We start from the raw sequence: 21255 nt of genomic DNA, 5'->3' as shown, positions 1-21255 counted from the left end.
AATTATAAACAAAGCTTGAAATATAAAGCCACCATCTCTTACACGTTCGTTATCATGTTTATTTTCTCTCACTCTCGTTCTCTCTCTCTTTTTTTGGCACTAACATCTCTCAATTAGCAGTTACAGTATCTCACAAAAGTGAGTACACCCCCTCCCCCCACACACACACATTTGTGTAAATATTTGATGATATCTTTTCATGTGACAACACTGAAGAAATTACACTTTGCTACAATGTAAAGTAGTGACAACAACTCTTTTTTTTCAGATCCTCAGAGAGTTCTTTGCCACGAGGTGCCATGTTGAACTTCCAGTGACCAGTATGAGGGAGTGTGAGAGCGATGACACCAAATTTAACACACCTGCTCCCCATTCACACCTGAGACCTTGTAACACTAACAAGTCACATGACACCGGGGACAGAAAATGACTAATTGGGCCCAATTTGGACATTTTCACTTAGGGGTGTACTCACTTTTGTTGCCAGCGGTTTAGACATTAATGTCTGTGTGTTGAGTTATTTTGAGGGGACGGCAAATTTACACTGTTACACAAGCTGTACACTCACTACTTTACATTGTAGCACAGTGTCATTTCTTCAGTGTCGTCACATGAAAAGATCTAATCGAATATTTACAAAAATGTCAGGGGTGTACTCACTTTTGTGAGATACTGTATATATTCCTAGACACGACTCTCATGAGAGTCATAGTGTCCACTCTGGCAACCTAGCGCCCAACAAAGCACATCAGAGGCTATACAATGAGACATCCAGTGCTCTCTGTTGCACCAGTCCGTAGCATATGAATAGGTTTGCAAGTTGAGTAACTTGATTCAATTTCCTTTTATTTGTGTAACACGTAACTTATAACAGACATTGTCACGAAGAAGCTTTACAGAGACGCAGATGTAGATTTAAATCCCTAATGAGCAAGTCAGAGGCGAAGAAAGGAGGGGAAAGAAAAAACCTCCCTGAGACAACATGAGGAAGAAAATTTGAGAGGAACCAGACTTAAAAGGAAACCAATTCTCTTCTGTGTGACACAGGATAGTGGGATTAGAAATCATTACAGCATATATAGAAGAGGATAGGAACTCAGTACTAGGTGTGTGGGAAGGAAGTTCAGTAGAAGTATATTGTGAATAGAGTCCTGAAGAGTCCTGGGACCTGCAGCAGTTATTTGATAGAAATCTACAGCATTCTGGGTGAGTATCCACATGGGATCATCCACGGCAGATGAAAGTGAGTCAGAAGTGCAGAAAGCTCCAAGCAGAAGTAAAGAATCAGGATGGATCAGGCAGGGCTGGAGGACAAGTGTCCAGTCGCATGCCATTCGACGGAGCTGTAATGAGTAAATATGCAAAAGCTTATATTTTAATTGACAGCCACTTACAGCATTGCAGTCAGTAGTCGAGAAGCTTCAGTCAAAGTTTTCTGACTGTAGTTCTTGTTTCTTTCCACTCTGAGGTGCTCCTGTGGGGATCAATGCATTAAGTCAGAGAACCACAAGAGGGGGTCAGAGACTGCAATGTCACTACGTATAAGGGTTGGTGTGCTTTGCTTCTCTTTCACACACTCTCTCTCTCTCTCTCTCCCTCCCTCTCTCCATCCCACTCACACACACACACACACTGTGTTTGTGTGGACACTTGAGCAGAACTGATAAGATAGCACTTGTGGCCGAAGGACTCTGAATCACTCCAGAAGCATGCCAAGGACGGGGAACGAGCGAGCTTGCTTTTCAGGGGAAGAGACAGTAATTGGCTGCGGCAGGGATGTTTGATAAAGAATAGTCCTCTAAGCCTGCGCAGCATTTTTTCTCCCACGTAAATATCAGGCTGACATTTTGTCCTCTAGGCCTGCACACTCAGGACGATTTTCCACCAGCGAGCTCTCAGTTAAAGTACATTTGTGCCAGAATGAAAGACAACTGATACGTCCAGATGATGCCTCTGTTACAGAATGGTGTGTTTGTGTTTATGTCTGATTTATGACAATAAGGTGATCTCAGTTTTAATACAACAGGATGCAGAAGAACTGGAGCCTACTTTCTCTGGACAATAATGTCTGTACATAAACAAGCACGGAGCGCGACTGAGTAGGAAAAGACTCATTGTTCATCTCACAGCTGGGATTTCCTCTCTGAAACCAATTCCCACTTGGTCAGGTTGTCATGATTCAGGATTAGATTTGGTTGATTTAAAGAAATAATTATTGTCTCATGTTCAGGTTCATCTATCTGATCATATATATATATATATATATATATATATATATATATATATATATATATATATATATATATATATATATATAATTATAGTCCCATCCACCCATCCAAAACTATTGGAATGGCAAAGCCAGTTCATTTGTTCTCGCTGTAAACCGAAGACGTTTGGGTTTGAGATCAAAAGATGAACATGAGAAGAGCGTGTAGAATTTCAGCTTTTATTTCCTGGTATTTATATGTATGTCGACATGTTAAACAACACAGAACATGGCACATTTTGTATCAGACCACCCTATTAGTAGGTGAGCAAAAATATTGGAACGCGTGACTAATAGGCGTTTCTTGTTACCCGGGTGTGTCCTGTTAGATTGATCGTTTAAACAATAAATAGCTCTGAACATCTACTCTTGGTTTTAAGCTTCAGTTTCACCTGTGAAGACTGCAATTGTTGTTAAAAAGGATAAACCAACATGAAGATCAGAGAGGCGTCTATGGGAGTGAAGCAAGCCGTTTTGAAGCTGAGAAAAGAGGGAAAGTCGATCAGAGGCATCGCAGAAACATCGGGCGTAGCCGATACAACAATTTGGAATGTCCTGAAAAAGAAAGAAACCGCCGGTGTACTGAACGACAGACACCGAACGGGTCGGCCCAGGAAAACGACAACAGATGATGACAGGAATATTGTGAGAGCTGTGAAGAATAACCCGAAAACAACAGTCAGTGACATCACCGAAAACCTCCAGAGGGCAGCGGTGAAGGTATCACAATACACCTTTCGAAGAAGACTTATAGTAGAAATATAGAGGCTGTGCCAGAAGATGCAAACCACTCATCAGCAGTAAGAATCTGAAAAACAGACTGGAACTCACAAAGAAATACAGAGATTTATGGAACCAGGATTAACCTCCACCAGAGTGTGGAGAATGAAAGGATCTGCTCATGATAAAAAAAACACAGAGGCTCATGTGTGGAACATGGTGGAGGTAGTGTCATGGCTTGGGCTTGCATAGCTGCTTCTGGAACGTTCTCACTAATCTTTATTGATGGTGGAACTCATGATGGTAGCAGCAGAATGAACTCAGAAGATTACAGGAACATCCATCCATCTACCCATCCATCTGATTAACTCCAAATAAAGGACAACTGTTTATGTAGGATTTTCTTGAGATCTTCTTGGTTTTATCTGACTGCTGAAGCCATGGTCCACAAAGATCTTACAAACCATGTACAGGATCTCAGTGTTGAAACATGTAATTTAGAAGGATGTTGCAAAAGAATTTCCAAAACATTAGCTGTATCAGGAAACACTGGGAAGACCATCATCAACAAGGGGAAAAACAAGGCACCACAGTGACATTACCAAGAGCAGGACATCCCTCCTATATTGATGAAAGGACAAGAAGAAAACGTATTAGGGAGGCCACCAAATTTAGCCAAAACCAGGTGCCAAAATGTGTTATGGTCTGATGAGACCAAGGTAGGTACCCAATGTTTTGGGCATCGTTCTAAAAGTCATCTTTGGCAAAAAAAAAAATAATAATAATAAAAAAAAATAACACACAAAAACAAATAAAGATAGCTTATCACCCAAAGAACATCATACCCATGGTTAATCTCTCTCTCTCTCTCTCTCTCTCTCTCTCTATCTATCTATCTATCCATCCATCTATCCACCCACCCATCCATCCATCCATCCATCTATCCACCCACCCATGCATCCATCCACCCACCCATCTGTCCATCCATCCATCCATCCACCCACCCATCCATCCATCCATCCATCCATCTATTTATCAATCAATCAATCAATTTATCCATCCATCCATCCATCCATCTATCCATCTATCTATCTATCTATCTATCTATCTATCTATGGTCCTGCAGTGGGTGTACAGTGGTGCTTGAAAGTTTGTGAAGTTTACGGTGATGTTTGTTGGTAAATGAGACCTTTTAGTTGTACTCATGTTGGATGCACGTGAATCGACGGGGGCTTGTGATGACGTCACATGACACGTCTCGGCCCAAATCTCAGTGCCTTCTGCATTCCATTCAGTACCTACTGCATTCGATTCAGTACCTTCTGCATTCCATTCAGTGCCTTCTGCATTCCATTCAGTACCTTCTGCATTCCATTCAGTTCAGTACCTACTGCATTCCATTCAGTACCTTCTGCATTCCATTCAGTTCAGTACCTACTGCATTCCATTCAGTGCCTTCTGCATTCCATTCAGTTCAGTACCTACTGCATTCCATTCAGTACCTTCTGCATTCCATTCAGTACCTTCTGCATTCCATTCAGTACCTACTACATTCCATTCAGTAACTTCTGCATTCAATTCAGTTCAGTACCTTATGCATTCTATTCAGTACCTACTGCATGCGATTCAGTACCTACTGCATGCGATTCAGTACCTACTGCATGCGATTCAGTACCTACTGCATGCGATTCAGTACCTACTGCATGCGATTCAGTACCTACTACATTCCATTCAGTAACTTATGCATTCGATTCAGTACCTACTGCATTCCATTCAGTGCCTTCTGCATTCCATTCAGTGCCTTCTGCATTCCATTCAGTACCTTATGCATTCTATTCAGTACCTACTGCATTCGATTCAGTACCTACTGCATTCGATTCAGTACCTTCTGCATTCCATTCAGTGCCTTCTGCATTCTATTCAGTTCAGTACATACTGCATTCGATTCAGTACCTTCTGCATTCCATTCAGTACCTTATGCATTCGATTCAGTTCAGTACCTTATGCATTTGATTCAGTAGCTACTGCATTCCATTCAGTGCCTTCTGCATTACATTCAGTACCTCCTGCATTATATTCATTGCCTTCTGCATTCTATTCAGTTCAGTACCTACTGCATTCGATTCAGTAACTTCTGTATTCCATTCAGTAACTTCTGCATTCCATTCAGTACCTTCTGCATTCCATTCAGTACCTTCTGCATTCCATTCAGTACCTTCTGCAGTCCATTCAGTAACTTCTGCATTCCATTCAGTACCTTCTGCAGTCCATTCAGTACCTTCTGCAGTCCATTCAGTTCAGTACCTACTGCATTCCATTCAGTGCCTTCTGCATTCCATTCAGTACCTTCTGCATTATATTCATTGCCTTCTGCATTCTATTCAGTTCAGTACCTACTGCATTCTATTCACTACCTACTGCATTCCATTCAGTACCTACTGCATTCCATTCAGTACCTACTGCATTCTATTCACTACCTACTGCATTCCATTCAGTACCTACTGCATTCCATTCAGTACCTACTGCATTCTATTCACTACCTACTACATTCCATTCAGTACATACTGCATTCCATTCAGTACCCACTGCCCGGCCGTACTGATCAGCACAAGTGTGTAGCATGAACACAGTGTACATCCGCCATGTGACCTACGGCTTAAAACGATCCGATGTGCTGCCTTCCGCACATTTTTGATTCCGACAGCTCTTCCGCACCAACCCCGTTGCATTATGGGATAGAGCAGTGTCCATACTGCAGAATCTCAGCGGAAGCAGAAGGTCATCCGGGTATTTCTCGCCTACTCTTTAATAAATACTGAGAATTCGGACTCCTGCTTTAGGCCTACTGGATAGTAGGGATATTAAAACGCAGCCAAAATGTACAATTGTGTACTTTCGACTTTGGGGAAGGTCGACATATGGGAGTGATGCTCAGGTGTGTGTACCTTTGGCCAGGTAGTGTAGACTGTATGGACTTCCAGAGAGTGGACCGGTTCCTGCCACCAGTGGCCGCTGTGGCGTGCACCAGGCCGGGAGGAGCGGAAGCAGAGGAAGTGGTATAGCGGATCAGATCAGGGGGATGTGTGTGTGTGTGTATCCGACCTGAAGAGGCGCTGCGAGAGATCACAGGCGAATACAGATACATAGGACAGAGAGCAGGACCGGGCGCTTCAGCGGAGTTTAGTAGATGATCCGCGGCGTGTGAAGGCCATTATGCGTTCGCTGCGTGATCTGGGATGGAGGTGCCGCTAATGGTGGGGAGGGGAGCCGGAGGAACCGCGAGCTTCGCCCTCATCATCGTCGTCGTCCTCCTCTTCTCGAGCAGGGGCTCCCGGGCTCAGAAAGGTAATCAGAGACAGTTATCAGACAGGCTTTTTTATATTTGAGTTTTACTGTAACTTTTCAGGAGAGGAACCGGAACCAGAACCCGGTATTTGGACGGGTCGATGGTTCCGACTGTGTGCTGGGTTTCACACCGAGACTGCTGATCCAGAGACCTGCTGAATACCTTACATGGGCCGATCTCTCTCTCTCTCTCTCTCTCTCTCTCTCTCTCTCTCTCTCTCTCTCTCTCCACACACACACACACGCATCCCAAATATGTAGCTGTATCAGAAGTTTTTGCCCCAGAGCTCGTGGTTGTTTTTGTGGGGGGGGGGGTGTTTCAGGTGGTCACCAATAGGTGGGTTGCACCATCTGAGCTCAGCTGTAGTGGGGGGAGGGGCTGAGGGGCAATCACAGTAAACACTGCAACTGTAACAGGTTCTGTAACAACACACACAGATGTTTGTGTGATGTGAGCACGCTGACCGAGGTCGCCCTCTTCAGAGGTTTCTGTGGGTGTTTCGGTGAATCATGGCATTCACATGATCCCAAAAACCCAACGGAAATACTTTCAGGATAATATAATAGCTGACCGACGCTTTAATAGCCTCTCTGTGTGCTGTATATTCTTCCTTATGCATTCATATTCATATCCGTGTGACTGTAGGATATATTTACGTTACAGTCCTGTGGGAAACGGTGATGTAATATCATCGCTGGTATAAATTAAGACGTCAGGGTTATATGTAAAGTCGTTGCGGTTATAAACGACCGGCTCTGTGACTCGGAAACTAGGAGGCGTTTTGGTATTATTTATATATATATATATATATATATATTCTCGTACCCGGGACGACTCGGGCCGAATTCAAAACCCCAAATAGTGCGCTGTGTGGTGGATCGCGTGTAGACGTACAGCATGTCGTGAGTAGGGTTTACTCATGTGACAAATTTTGTGCATAAAAACAGCAAAGTGTGTGTGTGTGTCAGAGAGAGTTAGTTTTTGACGTTTTTACAGTCCTTTATTTCGCAGAAGTCACATTATACACAATAAAATCAGAGTGACTCAATTAATAAATATTTAAAGTACGTACGCGGGAGAGAGAGAGAGAGAGAGAGAGACACTGCGAGAGAGAGACAGTGAGACAGCGAGAGAAAGAGAGAGAGACACAGCGAGAGAGATGGCGCGAGAAAGAGAGAGGGAGAGAGCGACACAGCGAGAGCGCACGCGACACAGCGAGACATAGAGAGAGAGAGAGAGAGAGAGCAACAAGAAGAGAGGGAGCGAGACAGAGAGAGAGGGAGAGCGCGAGACCGAGAGAGAGAGAGAGAGAGAGAGCGAGAGAGAGAGAGAGAGAGAGAGAGCAATAAGAAGAGAGGGAGCGAGAAATACACAGCGAGAGAGGGAGAGAGAGCAACAAGAAGAGAGGGAGCGAGAGAGGGAGCGAGACAGAGAGAGAGGGAGAGCGCGAGACCGAGAGAGAGCGAGAGAGGGGGTGTATAGTGTGTGTTGTAATATGTAGAGAGGTTGGAGGGGAGGTGAGGATGTTTTTGGAGGTCTGGAGGTTGTCCAGTGCGGGTTACGCAACAGCGAGAGAAGATTCTTTCGGTGTGCAAACGTCTGACAGGCTGTGCAATCAGCAGCCGTGTGTGTGTGTGTGTGTGTGTGTTATAGCACACAACACGTCCTCCTGTCTCACCGGACGTCCCACGTGGATCCGAGTGCCGCAGTGCAGACGAGACGTCTAGCAGTAGAAGGACATTACCTGTTAATACGAGACTCTGTCGAGCGTAACGCCTCATGATACGATAAACCGCTGCTGTAATCCGTTTAATCGGCACCTCCGCTGGTCATTCACTGCCTTCGCGTTGCTGTTACTCCGCCCCCTTCTCCTCTGTTGTGTTTCTGGAGTTTCAGAAGTCAGAGGGAAGCGATGACCGTTCCGTTCCTCCAGACATTCCACCAACACTTTATTGAAAGGCTGTCTCTCTAAAAGCGCAATACCACTAGAACACACTAGTTGATTGATCTCATGTGGTCTCTGATGTGAATGTAAAGACCTACACGTTAAAATTTACTGCAGTCGATTCGGCACCTACTGCGCGGCAACAGGTACAAGGAACGGGGTTTAATACCTGGCACTCACACTTAAAAAAGAGCTGACACGTTACCTTCAGCCTTTTTTTATCCTGACAGCTCTTCCACGCCAGTCCTGTTGCATTATGGGATAGCGCAGTGTCCATACCGCAGAGTCTCGGCAGAAGCAGACGGTCACGGATTTACCACGGACGTTCTTTTCGAGACGTCTAGGGGCCGTTGTTGCCGATGTCAGTAGCCATTTGTGTAAAATAGGATTTTATAATCGTAAACACTTTCTCAAACTCTCAAACAAGTGCGTCTGTTAATCTCTAAACCCGTGTCACGTGTCAGTCCGTCCGGGATTCCGCGATTTTGGAAAAAAAAATACAAGCAAACTCGGGGAATATTCGGGGGAGCTTGCCATTTTTCGAAAACCACGACGTGTCACGTGACACGTTCACAGAGTCCTCTTCCGTTCGCCGGTCTGGGACGTGAGGACGGCGGAAAGGTCTCGTTTACCCACAGACATCACTGCGAAAGACCGTGCGGAGCCATTTCTTTCACACACGTTTTCCTCAAAGTGAAAAGCACAAAAAACTCCGAGACGCAAAGAAAAATCGAGCGTTTTCGGCCGCGACAATCACACACACACACACACACACACACACACACACACACACACACACACACACACACACACAAAAACGCCACAAAATACTGTATGGACTGATACGAGTACAAGCATACTACTGCGTTCTGAGTTTATATTGTTTATATAATATGTTATATATATATATCTTAAACAAGCATCACGCTCATACATGTGGTGTTCCTATAGAAAATCTAAAGACAGGGTTGTTTATCTACAGAAAAGGTTGTTTATCTAAAGAAAAAGGTTGTTTATCTAAAGGAAAAGGTTGTTTATCTACAGGAAAAGGTTGTTTATCTAAAGAAAGGGTTGTTTATCTACAGAAAAAGGTTGTTTATTTAAAGAAAAGGCTGTTTATCTAAAGAAAAAGAAAGATAAAGGTTGTTTATCTAAAGAAAAATGTTATTTATCTAAAGGAAAAGGTTGTTTATCTACAGGAAAAAAGGTTGTTTATCTAAAGGAAAAGGTTGTTTATCTAAAGAAAAGGTTGTTTATCTAAAGAAAAGGCTGTTTATCTAAAGAAAAAGAAAGATAAAGGTTGTTTATCTAAAGAAAAATGTTATTTATCTAAAGGAAAAGGTTGTTTATCTAAAGAAAAGGTTGTTTATCTAAAGAAAAAGAAAGATAAAGGTTGTTTATCTAAAGAAAAGGTTGTTTATCTAAAGAAAAAGAAAGATAAAGGTTGTTTATCTAAAGAAAAATGTTATTTATCTAAAGGAAAAGGTTGTTTATCTAAAGAAAAGGTTGTTTATCTAAAGAAAAAGAAAGATAAAGGTTGTTTATCTAAAGAAAAGGTTGTTTATCTAAAGAAAAGGTTGTTTATCTAAAGGAAAAGGTTGTTTATCTAAAGAAAAGGTTGTTTATCTAAAGAAAAGGCTGTTTATCTAAAGAAAAAGAAAGATAAAGGTTGTTTATCTAAAGAAAAATGTTATTTATCTAAAGGAAAAGGTTGTTTATCTAAAGAAAAGGTTGTTTATCTAAAGAAAAAGAAAGATAAAGGTTGTTTATCTAAAGAAAAGGTTGTTTATCTAAAGAAAAGGTTGTTTATCTAAAGAAAAGGTTGTTTATCTAAAGGAAAAGTTGTTTATCTAAAGAAAGGGTTGTTTATCTACAGGAAAAAGGTTGTTTATCTAAAGAAAAGGCTGTTTATCTAAAGAAAAAGAAAGATAAAGGTTGTTTATCGAAAGAAAAAGGTTGTTTATTTACAGAAAAGGTTGTTTATCTAAAGGAAAAGATTGTTTATCTAAAGAAAAAGGTTGTTTGTTTAAAGAAAAAGGCTGTTTATCTAAAGAAAAAGAAAGATAAAGGTTGTTTATCTAAAGAAAAATGTTGTTTATCTAAAGGAAAAGGTTGTTTATCTACAGGAAAAGGTTGTTTATCTAAAGGAAAAGGTTGTTTATCTACAGGAAAAGGTTGTTTATCTACAGGAAAAGGATTGTTTATCTAAAGAAAAATGTTGTTTATCTAAAGAAAAGGCTGTTATCTAAAGAAAAAGAAAAGTAAAGGTTATTTATCGAAAGAAAAAGGTTGTTTATCTAAACCAAAAGGTTGTTTATCTACAGGAAAAGGATTGTTTATCTAAAGAAAAATGCTTTAAACACGGCTTTATTTGCGCTTGTTGTTTTTTTCACGCTGTGGATCGATCCGCGCAGCGTACGCGCTCGTCAAAAGCGTTAAAAACCCTCGACCTCGATTTACTTCCGCTAGCAAAGCCATTCTCTCACGTCAGATGCACGTTTAAACGCCAGTTTAAACCAGTTGCTCCTTAATATTTATCGGTGACACGGGTTGTACGCTCTACTTGTTCCCGAACGCCGCCGCCGCCTGCGGCACGCCACGTGTCGAGCGAGGACGCAGTCTTGCCGTGGGTAGGACTATTTTTACCGGGAGGACTAATCAGCCTTCACGGATGACGGGCAGTGACGGAGAGACACACGGAGATGTGGAGACGCCGTGGCTCATTATTAATATATTAACCGAAGACTCGAAGGCACGAGTGTGACATGCTAGCTCAGAGACACGATCCGGAGAGGATTGTGGAGTCGTTCCCCCCTCTCTCTCTCTCTCTCACTCTCTCTCTCTGTCAATTCCCCCTCTCTCTCTCTCTCTCTCTCTCTCTCTCACTCTCTCTCTCTCTCTCTCTCTCACTCTCTCTCTCTCTCTCTCACTCTCACTCTCTCTCTCTCTCTCTCTCTCTCTGTCAATTCCCCCTCTCTCTCTCTCTCTCTCCCTCTCTCTCTCACTCTCACTCTCTCTCTCTCTCTCTCTCTCTCTCTCTCTCTCTCTCTCTCTCTGTCAATTCCCCCTCTCTCTCTCTCTCTCTCTCTCTCTCTCTCTCTCTCTCTCTCTCTCTCTCTCTGTGTCAATTCCTCTCTCTCTCTCTCTCTCTCTGTGTCAATTCCCCCCTCTCTCTCTCTCTCTCTCTCTCTCTCTCTCTCTCTCACTCTCTCTCTGTCAATTCCCCTCTCTCTCTCTCTCTCTCTCTCTGTGTCAATTCCCCTCTCTCTCTCTCTCTCTCTCTCTCTCTCTCTCTCTCTCTCTCTCTCTCTCTCTGTCAATTCCCCTCTCTCTCTCTCTCTCTGTGTCAATTCCCCTCTCTCTCTCTCTCTCTCACTCTCTCTCTCTCTCTCTCTCTCTCTCTCTCTCTCTCTCTCTCTCTCTGTGTCAATTCCCCTCTCTCTCTCTCTCTCTCTCTCTCTCTCTCTCTCTCTCTCTCTCTCTGTCAATTCCCCTCTCTCTCTCTCTCTCTGTGTCAATTCCCCTCTCTCTCTCTCTCTCTCTCTCTCTCACTCTCTCTCTCTCTCTCTCTCTCTCTCTCTCTCTCTCTCTCTCTGTGTCAATTCCCCTCTCTCTCTCTCTCTCTCTCTCTCTCTCTCTCTCTCTCTTTCTGTGTCAATTCCCCTCTCTCTCTCTCTCTCACTCTCTCTCTGTGTCAATTCCCCTCTCTCTCTCTCTCTCTCTCTCTCTCTGTGTCAATTCCCCCCTCTCTCTCTCTCTCTCTCTCTGTGTCAATTCCCCCCTCTCTCTCTCTCTCTCTCTCTGTGTCAATTCCCCCCTCTCTCTCTCTCTCTCTCTCTGTGTCAATTCCCCCCTCTCTCTCTCTCTCTCTCTCTCTGTGTCAATTCCCCTCTCTCTCTCTCTCTCTCTCTCTCTCTCTCTCTCTCTCTCTCTCTCTCTCTCTCATACTGAAAGTCGTATCGGCTTTCTAATATTTCTTTACAGATATACAAAGAATGATTGAAATGCACATTGCGCAACAATGACACAACTAAACAGTGTGGATTTGGTCTGTGTGATCTCATTAGTGTGTGTGTGTGTGTGTGTGTGTGTGTGTTGCAGGCGATGGCTGTGGGCACACGGTGCTCGGCGCAGGAAGCGGCAGCCTGGCGTCTCTGGGCTATCCTCTCTTTTACCCCGGACACTCCGTGTGTGAGTGGGAGATTAGCGGGAGCACCGGACACACACTCCTCCTGCGCGTGGCAGACCTCGACATCGATACACACAACTGCCAGGTGTCCTACCTCCGGCTGTTCGATGGTATCGGAGCGGGCAGGACAGAGATAGGTGAGACGAGGCTGTGTGGCGTTCGGCGACATTCCTGACATCGGACCGATGAGATCGGTCGTAGAAGAGCGTCTGAGTCTGACGTAACGGATTCGAGCTCAACCATTAGTGGGAGGGAAAAGAAATGAAGATCGTGGGCTCTTTTGGCATTGCACTGCAGAAATCAATCAATCAATCAATCAATCAATCAATAAATAAATCAATAAAACGGCATCTTAGCGAGTGGAAATAGAAAACTGCGTCCACGATGACGGATCTAAACGAGCCGACTCAAACGACACCACCTCTGTATTTCTCTTCAGCTCTCACTTCCTGTCCCTTTTCCTCTCTGTGTGTGTGTGTGTGCAGTGAAGTTCTGTCATGGAGATGTGAGCGGTCCGAAGGAGGTGACGTCATCTGGCCATCAGGTCACGGTGCAGTTTATGAGCGGCCCACACAGCCTCGGGCGCGGCTTCTTCCTCTCCTACGCCAGCAGCCGGCAGCCAGGTGAACACACACACTTTCGGCTCTGACTCACACCCGCGCTCCGGCTGCACCACGCACGGGGTTCTGTGAAGGATATAACCCACCTAGTCTGCCTCGATAGACGGTTTTATATACGCCTTTTGTGCTAGCACGGAGCCGGGTATGATTCAGGCGACGAGCAGACGGCTTTAACAAGCGCCCTACGTTTCTGGCGGTTCGAGGGCGAGCTGTTAAGTAATCAGATGTATGACTAACGGCACCGAAGTAATAAAAGAAAACCACACGGACACCACTCTTTCCGTTTGAGAAGCGGATGTATTTAACCACCCAAAGTTAAATCCGTCGGTATCGCGACGTACACGGTACGTCATAGACGAGGTTCGTTTTACACGCTTAAATAAACGTGTGTATTATATTTAGTCGTAGTGTCGTGCGGGGGGGAGGGGGATGGTGGAGGGGCTACTCGGGGGGGGGGGGGGGGGGGGGGGGGGGGGGGCGCTTGAACGGCGGGTTTGTTTTTATTCTCAACGGAAAAACGCAACAAGGACAAAACGGCACCAAAAAAAACCCCCGCGCGTATTAAACAGAACTTCCGAACGCAAATCTTCCGCCGTCGTCTCGTCGGTCCGCTCGCCTCGCCCTCGTCACGCGATCCTATCTGTGCTGCGACTCGGACTCGTCCGGCTCACGCCGGGTATTTGGGTTTTTAAACTGCAGCGTCCGTTCTCTAACAGAACTAAACGATTTTTATTACGATTTAAAATAAATAAATAAATAAAGCTAAACGACAGCGTGGGCGGAGCCGCGGTGGGTGGGTGAGTGATGTAATCGGGGTGCGACCCGAACACCGCGTAACACCGGTAACGCCGACTATCGCCGCAAACCGACAGGTTCGCGAATTCCTTAGTTGTAAAATAAAAAAACTCCATACAATACATAGTTATTCCATCTCTTCTCTATCTGCGATCGCCAGTCTTAACGTCCGCAAGAATTACTCCCTAATTCTCCATTCACTCTTCCTTTATCGGCGGTTTAACCGCCATCCAGAGTCGCCGTTACAGAGACGTATCCAATCAGCTGTTTGATTAGCATCGTCCAGACACCGATTGCTTGTTGATTGGCGGGTCCGTCCTGTTCCCTGCTTACCTTTCTTTATTTCTATTCCGTGCCTAGAACTTTCACCGCCGTCTCTAATGACTGTGGGGAATATTTTCAGCAGCAGGAAGTGTTGAACCGGTCAGTGTTCCAGTCTGTAAGATACTTCAGACTGGTGCAGACGATCCTTTCTCCGGCAGGACGACGACCCTAAACGTACGCCCGTTCCGATACGTCGTGATTGGTTTTTAAAATTTTTTTTTAAACGTTCGGTAGGAGGGACTCTGACCGGCTCTGACCGGCACGTGAAGAACACGTGAACTCTGATGTAGTTTTGGCGCGGTACACAGAATTGGGTCGGTGTATTCCCGGGAACTGTCCACCAACCGAAAGGAAAGAGGAACGCGGTGGGCGTTATTAACGGACGTGTGAAAGAGTGTGATCACAACTGCCTTTCTGTTGATATTACAATGAACTGGCAACAAAAGCTGTTGGCAGGGTATCACAGGGGGTGGGGTGTGTGCGTGCGCATGCACGTGTGTGTGTGTGTGTGTGTGTGTATCCGCTTGAGACTGCACCTCTCACGAGGTTGGCGTAGGAGTTGCCATGGCGACGGCTCTGTGTGTTTGGACAGATGAGAGGGAGGGGCCTCATGTGCAACTGATTAAGGGGAGAGCAAAAGGGAGAGTGGATTTCTTCCTGTTTCTAACAGAAGTCATGATTGCATTAGTGCAGACACGGGCAGTAAAATCTCTGCTGTCCTGTGTGTGTGTGTGTGTGTGTGTGTGTGTGTGTGTGTGTGAGAGAGAGAGCGAGAGTGAAGAAGAAGAAGGGAGGGAGATTCTGGAAGAACGAGAGGAATAAAATCTCGTGTTCTGCCTCTCCGTCTCCAGAGACAGGGTGTGCCGGCGATGATATATCGCTTTGCTAACAGAATTAATAGGTGCGCTCTCCGACTGAAAGGAAGTGATGTCATATCTGGAGGTTGCGGCGTAGGAACCTGAGGTCGAGAAGCGGACGCGGAACAGAGCAGCGTGAGCGTCTGTGCGTCGTCACCGTGCCTGTACATCGTCAGTACCCGTCCAAATAGTCTAGTCTAGAGTTAAGTGGAATGGCCGCGTCTCAAATCACATATTTACGTATGGATCTTCCTATCTGTCTGTCTTATATGAACGAATATACAGTGAAAGGACCCAGAGCGTGGATCGTGGAACGATCGTGCGCCTACAATCCGTCGCAAAGGGTACCCGAGTCTGTCGAGACGAGTGTCCCGGAGGTACCGGCACGGGCCACGATTCCCGGGAGAATTTTCTGTAGGCGTGTGGGAAGTCGCCCGCAGCGCCGTGCGCGAAAGAGGCGGAGTTTTCTGACTTGAACGAAACGAAAAAGAAAAAAAAAAAACACTAGAAACCAGTGCAGAAATTCTAATGGTTTCCACTACAAATACCATTACCAATTATCAGCTGTTAACCATTAAAACCATCCCCATTGTATAGTAGGATGTATGTAGGGTTTTAATTTTAATGGTATCCACTAGACATGGCATGCCACCAAATCGAAGGCAACGAATTACCAGTAGAGACCCATTACAGTTTCCATTAAAACCAATACAAACGATTCCCATTAAAAAAAAAAAAAAAAAAGACATGAAATGAAGTTGTGTGTAATAAAGTGGAATGACACGGGGGGAAAAAGTATCGAACACACTAAGGAAAAGCAGTTCTCCAAGGAACCGGCTGAAATCCGTAAGTAATTACGCCCCCTATCTGTGCAAAGTAATATCAGATGGGTTTCTCAGTACCACGATAAGTTGCATTTGTTTGTCTTAATGTAAATCTTTAATGTAAGCGCTCGCGCCGATATTTAGTATAAAGACGCGATTACGGGTGCGATATTGCTTTTATACAACAGCTCTATAAACAAGAAATGAATATCGAGTGACAAGTGGCCAGATGTTCCGTTCGGAAATAGATCCCTTAATGTGAAGAGTGCGGTTAGATGGATGGAAAGCCAATCGGATTAGTAGACTAGAGTGTTGTGTAAGTAAGGTTAGAATCCACGGCTAGTTGTGCGTTACGTGATTGCCTCTCGGGCGCAGAGCACATTAAAATGGTGTAACGCACACCTAGCCGTGGATGATCCCGCTTATACCGTGGTCACATGACCGCGTTGGCAAGTTCAAGCTGGCGTTGATGCTCGCGGCGCAAGATTTGATTGAAACGATAAAAACGACGGTTCATTCTCGTTGGTTATTTTATACACGGGTCGTTAGATCTAGAATTCCGCCCACTCTAAATCGGACACGGAGATGAAGTAGTGCGGTAGGATTAAGATTCATTTGAATGGATTAAAATAAATAGGTCTGGTTGTGAGAGAGAGAGAGAGAGAGAGAGAGAGAGAGAGAGAGAGATTGATTAACTACTGTGTGTTACTATGGTAGCAGTTGTTTATAGACAGCGCATTCATTTAGAACGGTGATTAAACTGACTGGAGCTACCTGTGGTGTATATGGTTTTAGCACACACCTTCCAGCCAATCAGAATCGAGTATTCAGACAGACCATGGTCTAATAATGAATATGCAGAGAATTAAACACTGGGGCATGCTGGTATTGGACACATCAATCCTAAACATAGGATTATTTTCTTCTTTACACTGCCCCAAAGTGTTTATGTCCTTACTTACAATGTGTGTGTGTGTGTGTATCTGTCTTGCTTTCTAATTATGATAAAGCTTCTTGCCTTGTGGGGTAGTTTATTTACCAGCAAACAAAAGGAGATACAGAGAGCCTGCTCACAAGTGAGGGAGTAGCAGACAAAAGAGCAGAGAGAGCTGTGTGTGTGTGTGTGTGTGTGTGTGTGTGTGTGTGTGTGTGTGTGAGAGAGAGAGAGAGAGAGAGAGAGAGAGAGAGAGAGAGAGAGAGAGAGAGAGAGAGAGAGAGAGAGAGAGAGAGAGAGGAAGAGATCCTCTTTCAGATGAGTCAGGATGACAGGAGCAGACAGTGCCAGGCTGTGCGTTTGAGTAATGTACTATATTACACCACACACTACCACAAGATACATCTTGCCTTCCTGTCACACACACACACACACACACACACACACACACACACACACTTCCTGCCTTTTTGTGGCTTTTATTATTGATTGATGAAACCCAACACACAGTTGGGCCACATTACTCCATTACAGTGAAAGGGGAAGACGTATAGAATACATTAGTAACATTCAAAGTTTAAAAACCACACACACACTCGCACACACACACACTTACTGCGCACACACACCGCACACACATACTGCACACACACGCACACACATGCAAACATACACACATACTGCACACACACACACACACGACACACACGTCACACACATACACACACACACACACACATACTGCGCACACACGCGCACACACACCTCACACACATACACACACACACACATACTGCACACACACGCACACACACCTCACACACATACACACACACACACACATACTGCGCACACACGCGCACACACACCTCACACACATACACACACACACACCTCACACACACACCTCACACACATACACACACACGCACACTGCGCACACACACCTCACACACATACACACACACGCACACTGCGCACACACACCTCACACACATACACACACACACATACTGTGCACACACGCACACCGCACACGCATACACACTACAGAAGGATCAATAATATCACCACAGCAACATCCCCAACGCTGTTCAGTCTGTAGGAGAAAGAATTACTGAGCAGCACGGAGACATCAGATGGATGGATGGAGAGATAGTTGGGGGGGTGGATGGATGGATGGGTGGATGGAGAGATAGTTGGGTGGGTGGATGGATGGATGGATGGAGAGATAGTTGGGTGGGTGGATGGATGGATGGATGGAGAGATAGTTGGGTGGGTGGATGGATGGATGGATGGATGGATGGAGAGATAGTTGGGTGGGTGGATGGATGGATGGATGGAGAGATAGTTGGGTGGGTGGATGGATGGATGGATGGATGGATGGAGAGATAGTTGGGTGGGTGGATGGATGGATGGGTGGATGGAGAGATAGTTGGGTGGGTGGATGGATGGATGGATGGAGAGATAGTTGGGGGGGTGGATGGATGGATGGATGGATGGATGGACGGAGAGATAGATGGGGGGTGGATGGATGGATGGATGGATGGAGAGATAGATGGATGGATGGATGGATGGATGGAGAGATAGTTGGGGGGGTGGATGGATGGATGGATGGAGAGATAGATGGATGGATGGATGGATGGATGGACGGAGAGATAGATTGGTGGATGGATGGATGGATGGATGGAGAGATAGATGGGGGGTGGATGGATGGATGGATGGATGGAGAGATAGATGGATGGATGGATGGATGGATGGAGAGATAGTTGGGGGGGTGGATGGATGGATGGATGGAGAGATAGATGGATGGATGGATGGATGGATGGACGGAGAGATAGATTGGTGGGTGGATGGATGGATGGATGGATGGATGGAGAGATAGATGGATGGATGGATGGATGGATGGATGGATGGATGGATGGACGGACGGACAACCCAAGCGTTATTCTACCAAATTGCACGTTTTTTAGTTCAGCATTATTTTGTATAGATTGTCTAATATAAACTGTATCCCTGAACGGATGTGCACAGCCGATCGTCACCCGGATCTGGTTCCTCCTCGACCCCAAACCCCAACAAAGCTGGAGGCACACAACTGTCTAGAATCTGTGTACTGGAAAACCTTCAAAATAACCATGTATTATCTAGTGGTGCTTAAAAAGTGCTTGAATTATAAAAGGACAATTAATATCAAATGCGGAGTCCTTTCACTTACTAATTCACACCCCGCTGCAGCCCCTCCCTCTCCCTCTCCCTGAACCCCCCCGACCCCCCCCCACAGGTACACCTCTCTCTCTGCATCTGTCCAGAGAGGAGCAGCACATTCATTCGCTTCTGTGATTGTTTTACACGGAAATACAGCCGGAGTCACAGCGCAGCCGGCGTATTTAACGTTCGCGTGTGTTGTGGTTTTGTCAGGCGACGTCGTGGTTATAAATCAGGATTTTAGCAGTGCAGAGCGGCAGCTTGGAAGTGAGTGCTGATTAACACGTGGTCTGTCAACGGGCCGCGGTTCAGTCAGTATTTCATACTCGCTCCGGTGTCTGACTACAGAAACGGAACAAATATGTAAATGAGAACAGCTTTATGGGAAATCCGGCTGTACCGAAATACAGCGTGAGGGCACAGAGAGTAGGCGAGAAGCAAACGGACACTAGGCAGAATGCCAATACAACGTGATGAATATGCTAATTAGCGCATGACGTCATTTAGCAACTTTCCGTTGAGCGTTGTTGGTGACAGTGCTCCTGTCTCTCACCTGGAGTATACTGATGTTATGATGAAGATGAAGCGATGTCTGGGAAATGCTCATTTGGTCCAGCATGGCTGAAAAAGGTGCTATATAAAATCTGGGTGTGTTTTACTGTTGTTATTATTATTATTATTATTATTATTATTATTTAAAAAGAAGCATTAGAGAATATGTTTGAATGACATCTCCCGCGCAGTCCTTGGAAACAAAGAAATTGTGCTGGAAAAGTCCTTGTAAGTCCTGGAGTTTCATTATGAAGCATCTGTACGAACCCTGATGAAGACATGCCCTACACATGCCCTGAGTCCTGACCTCAATCCCGCCGAACACCCTGATGAACTGGCACTCAGACTGCACCCCAGACATCACGGCCTGGCCTCACTAACGCTCGTGGGGCTGAATGAACACTTGAATTGAAGAAAAAATAACAAATACAAAAAGCAGACATGCAATCTGCTCGTTACGGTCACCCAGGCTACTGATTTATCCACGCTGGAATATTTACACAGCCAGTGTCAGCTGAGTAAACCAATCTTTTCTTTAGATAAACAACCTTTTTTCTTTAGATAAACAACCTTTTTCTTTAGATAAACAACCTTTTTTCTTTAAATAAACAACCCTTTTCTTTAGATAAACAACCTTTTTCTTTAGATAAACAACCCTTTTCTTTAGATAAACAACCTTTTTCTTTAGATAAACAACCCTTTTCTTTAGATAAACAGCCTTTTGTTTAGATAAACAGCCTTTTTTCTTTAGATAAACAGCCTTTTTTCTTTAAATAAACAACCCTTTTCTTTAGATAAACAACCTTTTTCTTTAGATAAATAACCCTTTTCTTTAGATAAACAGCCTTTTGTTTAGATAAACAGCCTTTTGTTTAGATAAACAGCCTTTTTTCTTTAGATAAACAGCCTTTTTTCTTTAAATAAACAACCCTTTTCTTTAGATAAATAACCCTTTTCTTTAGATAAACAGCCTTTTGTTTAGATAAACAACCTTTTTTCTTTAGATAAACAGCCTTTTTTCTTTAAATAAACAACCCTTTTCTTTAGATAAATAACCCTTTTCTTTAGATAAACAGCCTTTTGTTTAGATAAACAACCTTTTTCTTTAGATAAACAACCTTTTTTTCTTTAGATGAACAACCTATTCTTTAGATAAACAACCTTTTTCTTTAGATAAACAACCTGTTTTTCTTTAGATGAACAACCTATTCTTTAGATAAACAACCTTTTTCTTTAGATAAACAACCTTTTCCTTTAGATAAACAACATTTTCCTTTAGATAAACAACCTTTTTCTTTAGATAAACAATATTTTCCTTTAGATAAACAACCTTTTTCTGTAGATAAAAAACCTTTTCCTTTAGATAAATAACCCTTTCTTTAGATAAACAACCTTTTGTTTAGATAAACAACCTTTTGTTTAGATAAACAACCTTTTACTTTAGATAAACAACCTTTTTTTTCTTTAGATAAACAGCCTTTTCTTTAGATAAACAACCTTTTTTTCTTTAGATAAACAACCTTTCCCTTTAGATAAACAACCTTTCCCTTTAGATAAACAACCTTTTCCTGTAGATAAACAACCTTTTCCTATGGATAAACAACCTTTTTCTTTAGATAAACAACATTTTTTCTTTAGATAAACAACCTTTTCCTATAGATAAACAACATTT

At 44.1% G+C, this 21255-nt stretch overlaps 2 protein-coding genes across 2 annotated transcripts in view; both read left to right on the top strand.

Annotated features, from left to right (window-relative positions):
- Nucleotides 1–3961: 3961 nt before the first annotated feature.
- Nucleotides 3962–6051, top strand: LOC124628224 (dynein heavy chain). Its single transcript, XM_053680710.1, is given in 7 exon segments — nucleotides 3962–4578; nucleotides 4581–4919; nucleotides 4922–5027; nucleotides 5092–5267; nucleotides 5270–5380; nucleotides 5383–5584; nucleotides 5945–6051. Coding segments are annotated over 7 exon segments (1419 nt in total). The 5' UTR covers nucleotides 3962–4200.
- The window catches only part of dcbld2 (discoidin, CUB and LCCL domain containing 2), a 25339-nt gene continuing 10133 nt past the window's right edge, over nucleotides 6050–21255 (top strand). The window contains exons 1-3 of the mRNA XM_017470338.3: nucleotides 6050–6334; nucleotides 12382–12606; nucleotides 12955–13092. Coding sequence (XP_017325827.1) covers nucleotides 6226–6334; nucleotides 12382–12606; nucleotides 12955–13092 — 472 coding nt within the window. The 5' untranslated portion in view covers nucleotides 6050–6225. The remainder of the gene's footprint in view (nucleotides 6335–12381; nucleotides 12607–12954; nucleotides 13093–21255) is intronic.

The sequence above is a fragment of the Ictalurus punctatus genome, chromosome 6 (genome assembly GCF_001660625.3).
Source record: "Ictalurus punctatus breed USDA103 chromosome 6, Coco_2.0, whole genome shotgun sequence".
In the NCBI taxonomy this organism is placed as follows: Eukaryota; Metazoa; Chordata; class Actinopteri; order Siluriformes; family Ictaluridae; genus Ictalurus; species Ictalurus punctatus.
Note: the sequence above shows the minus strand (reverse complement) of the source record. Positions and strands in the feature narration are given on the sequence as shown.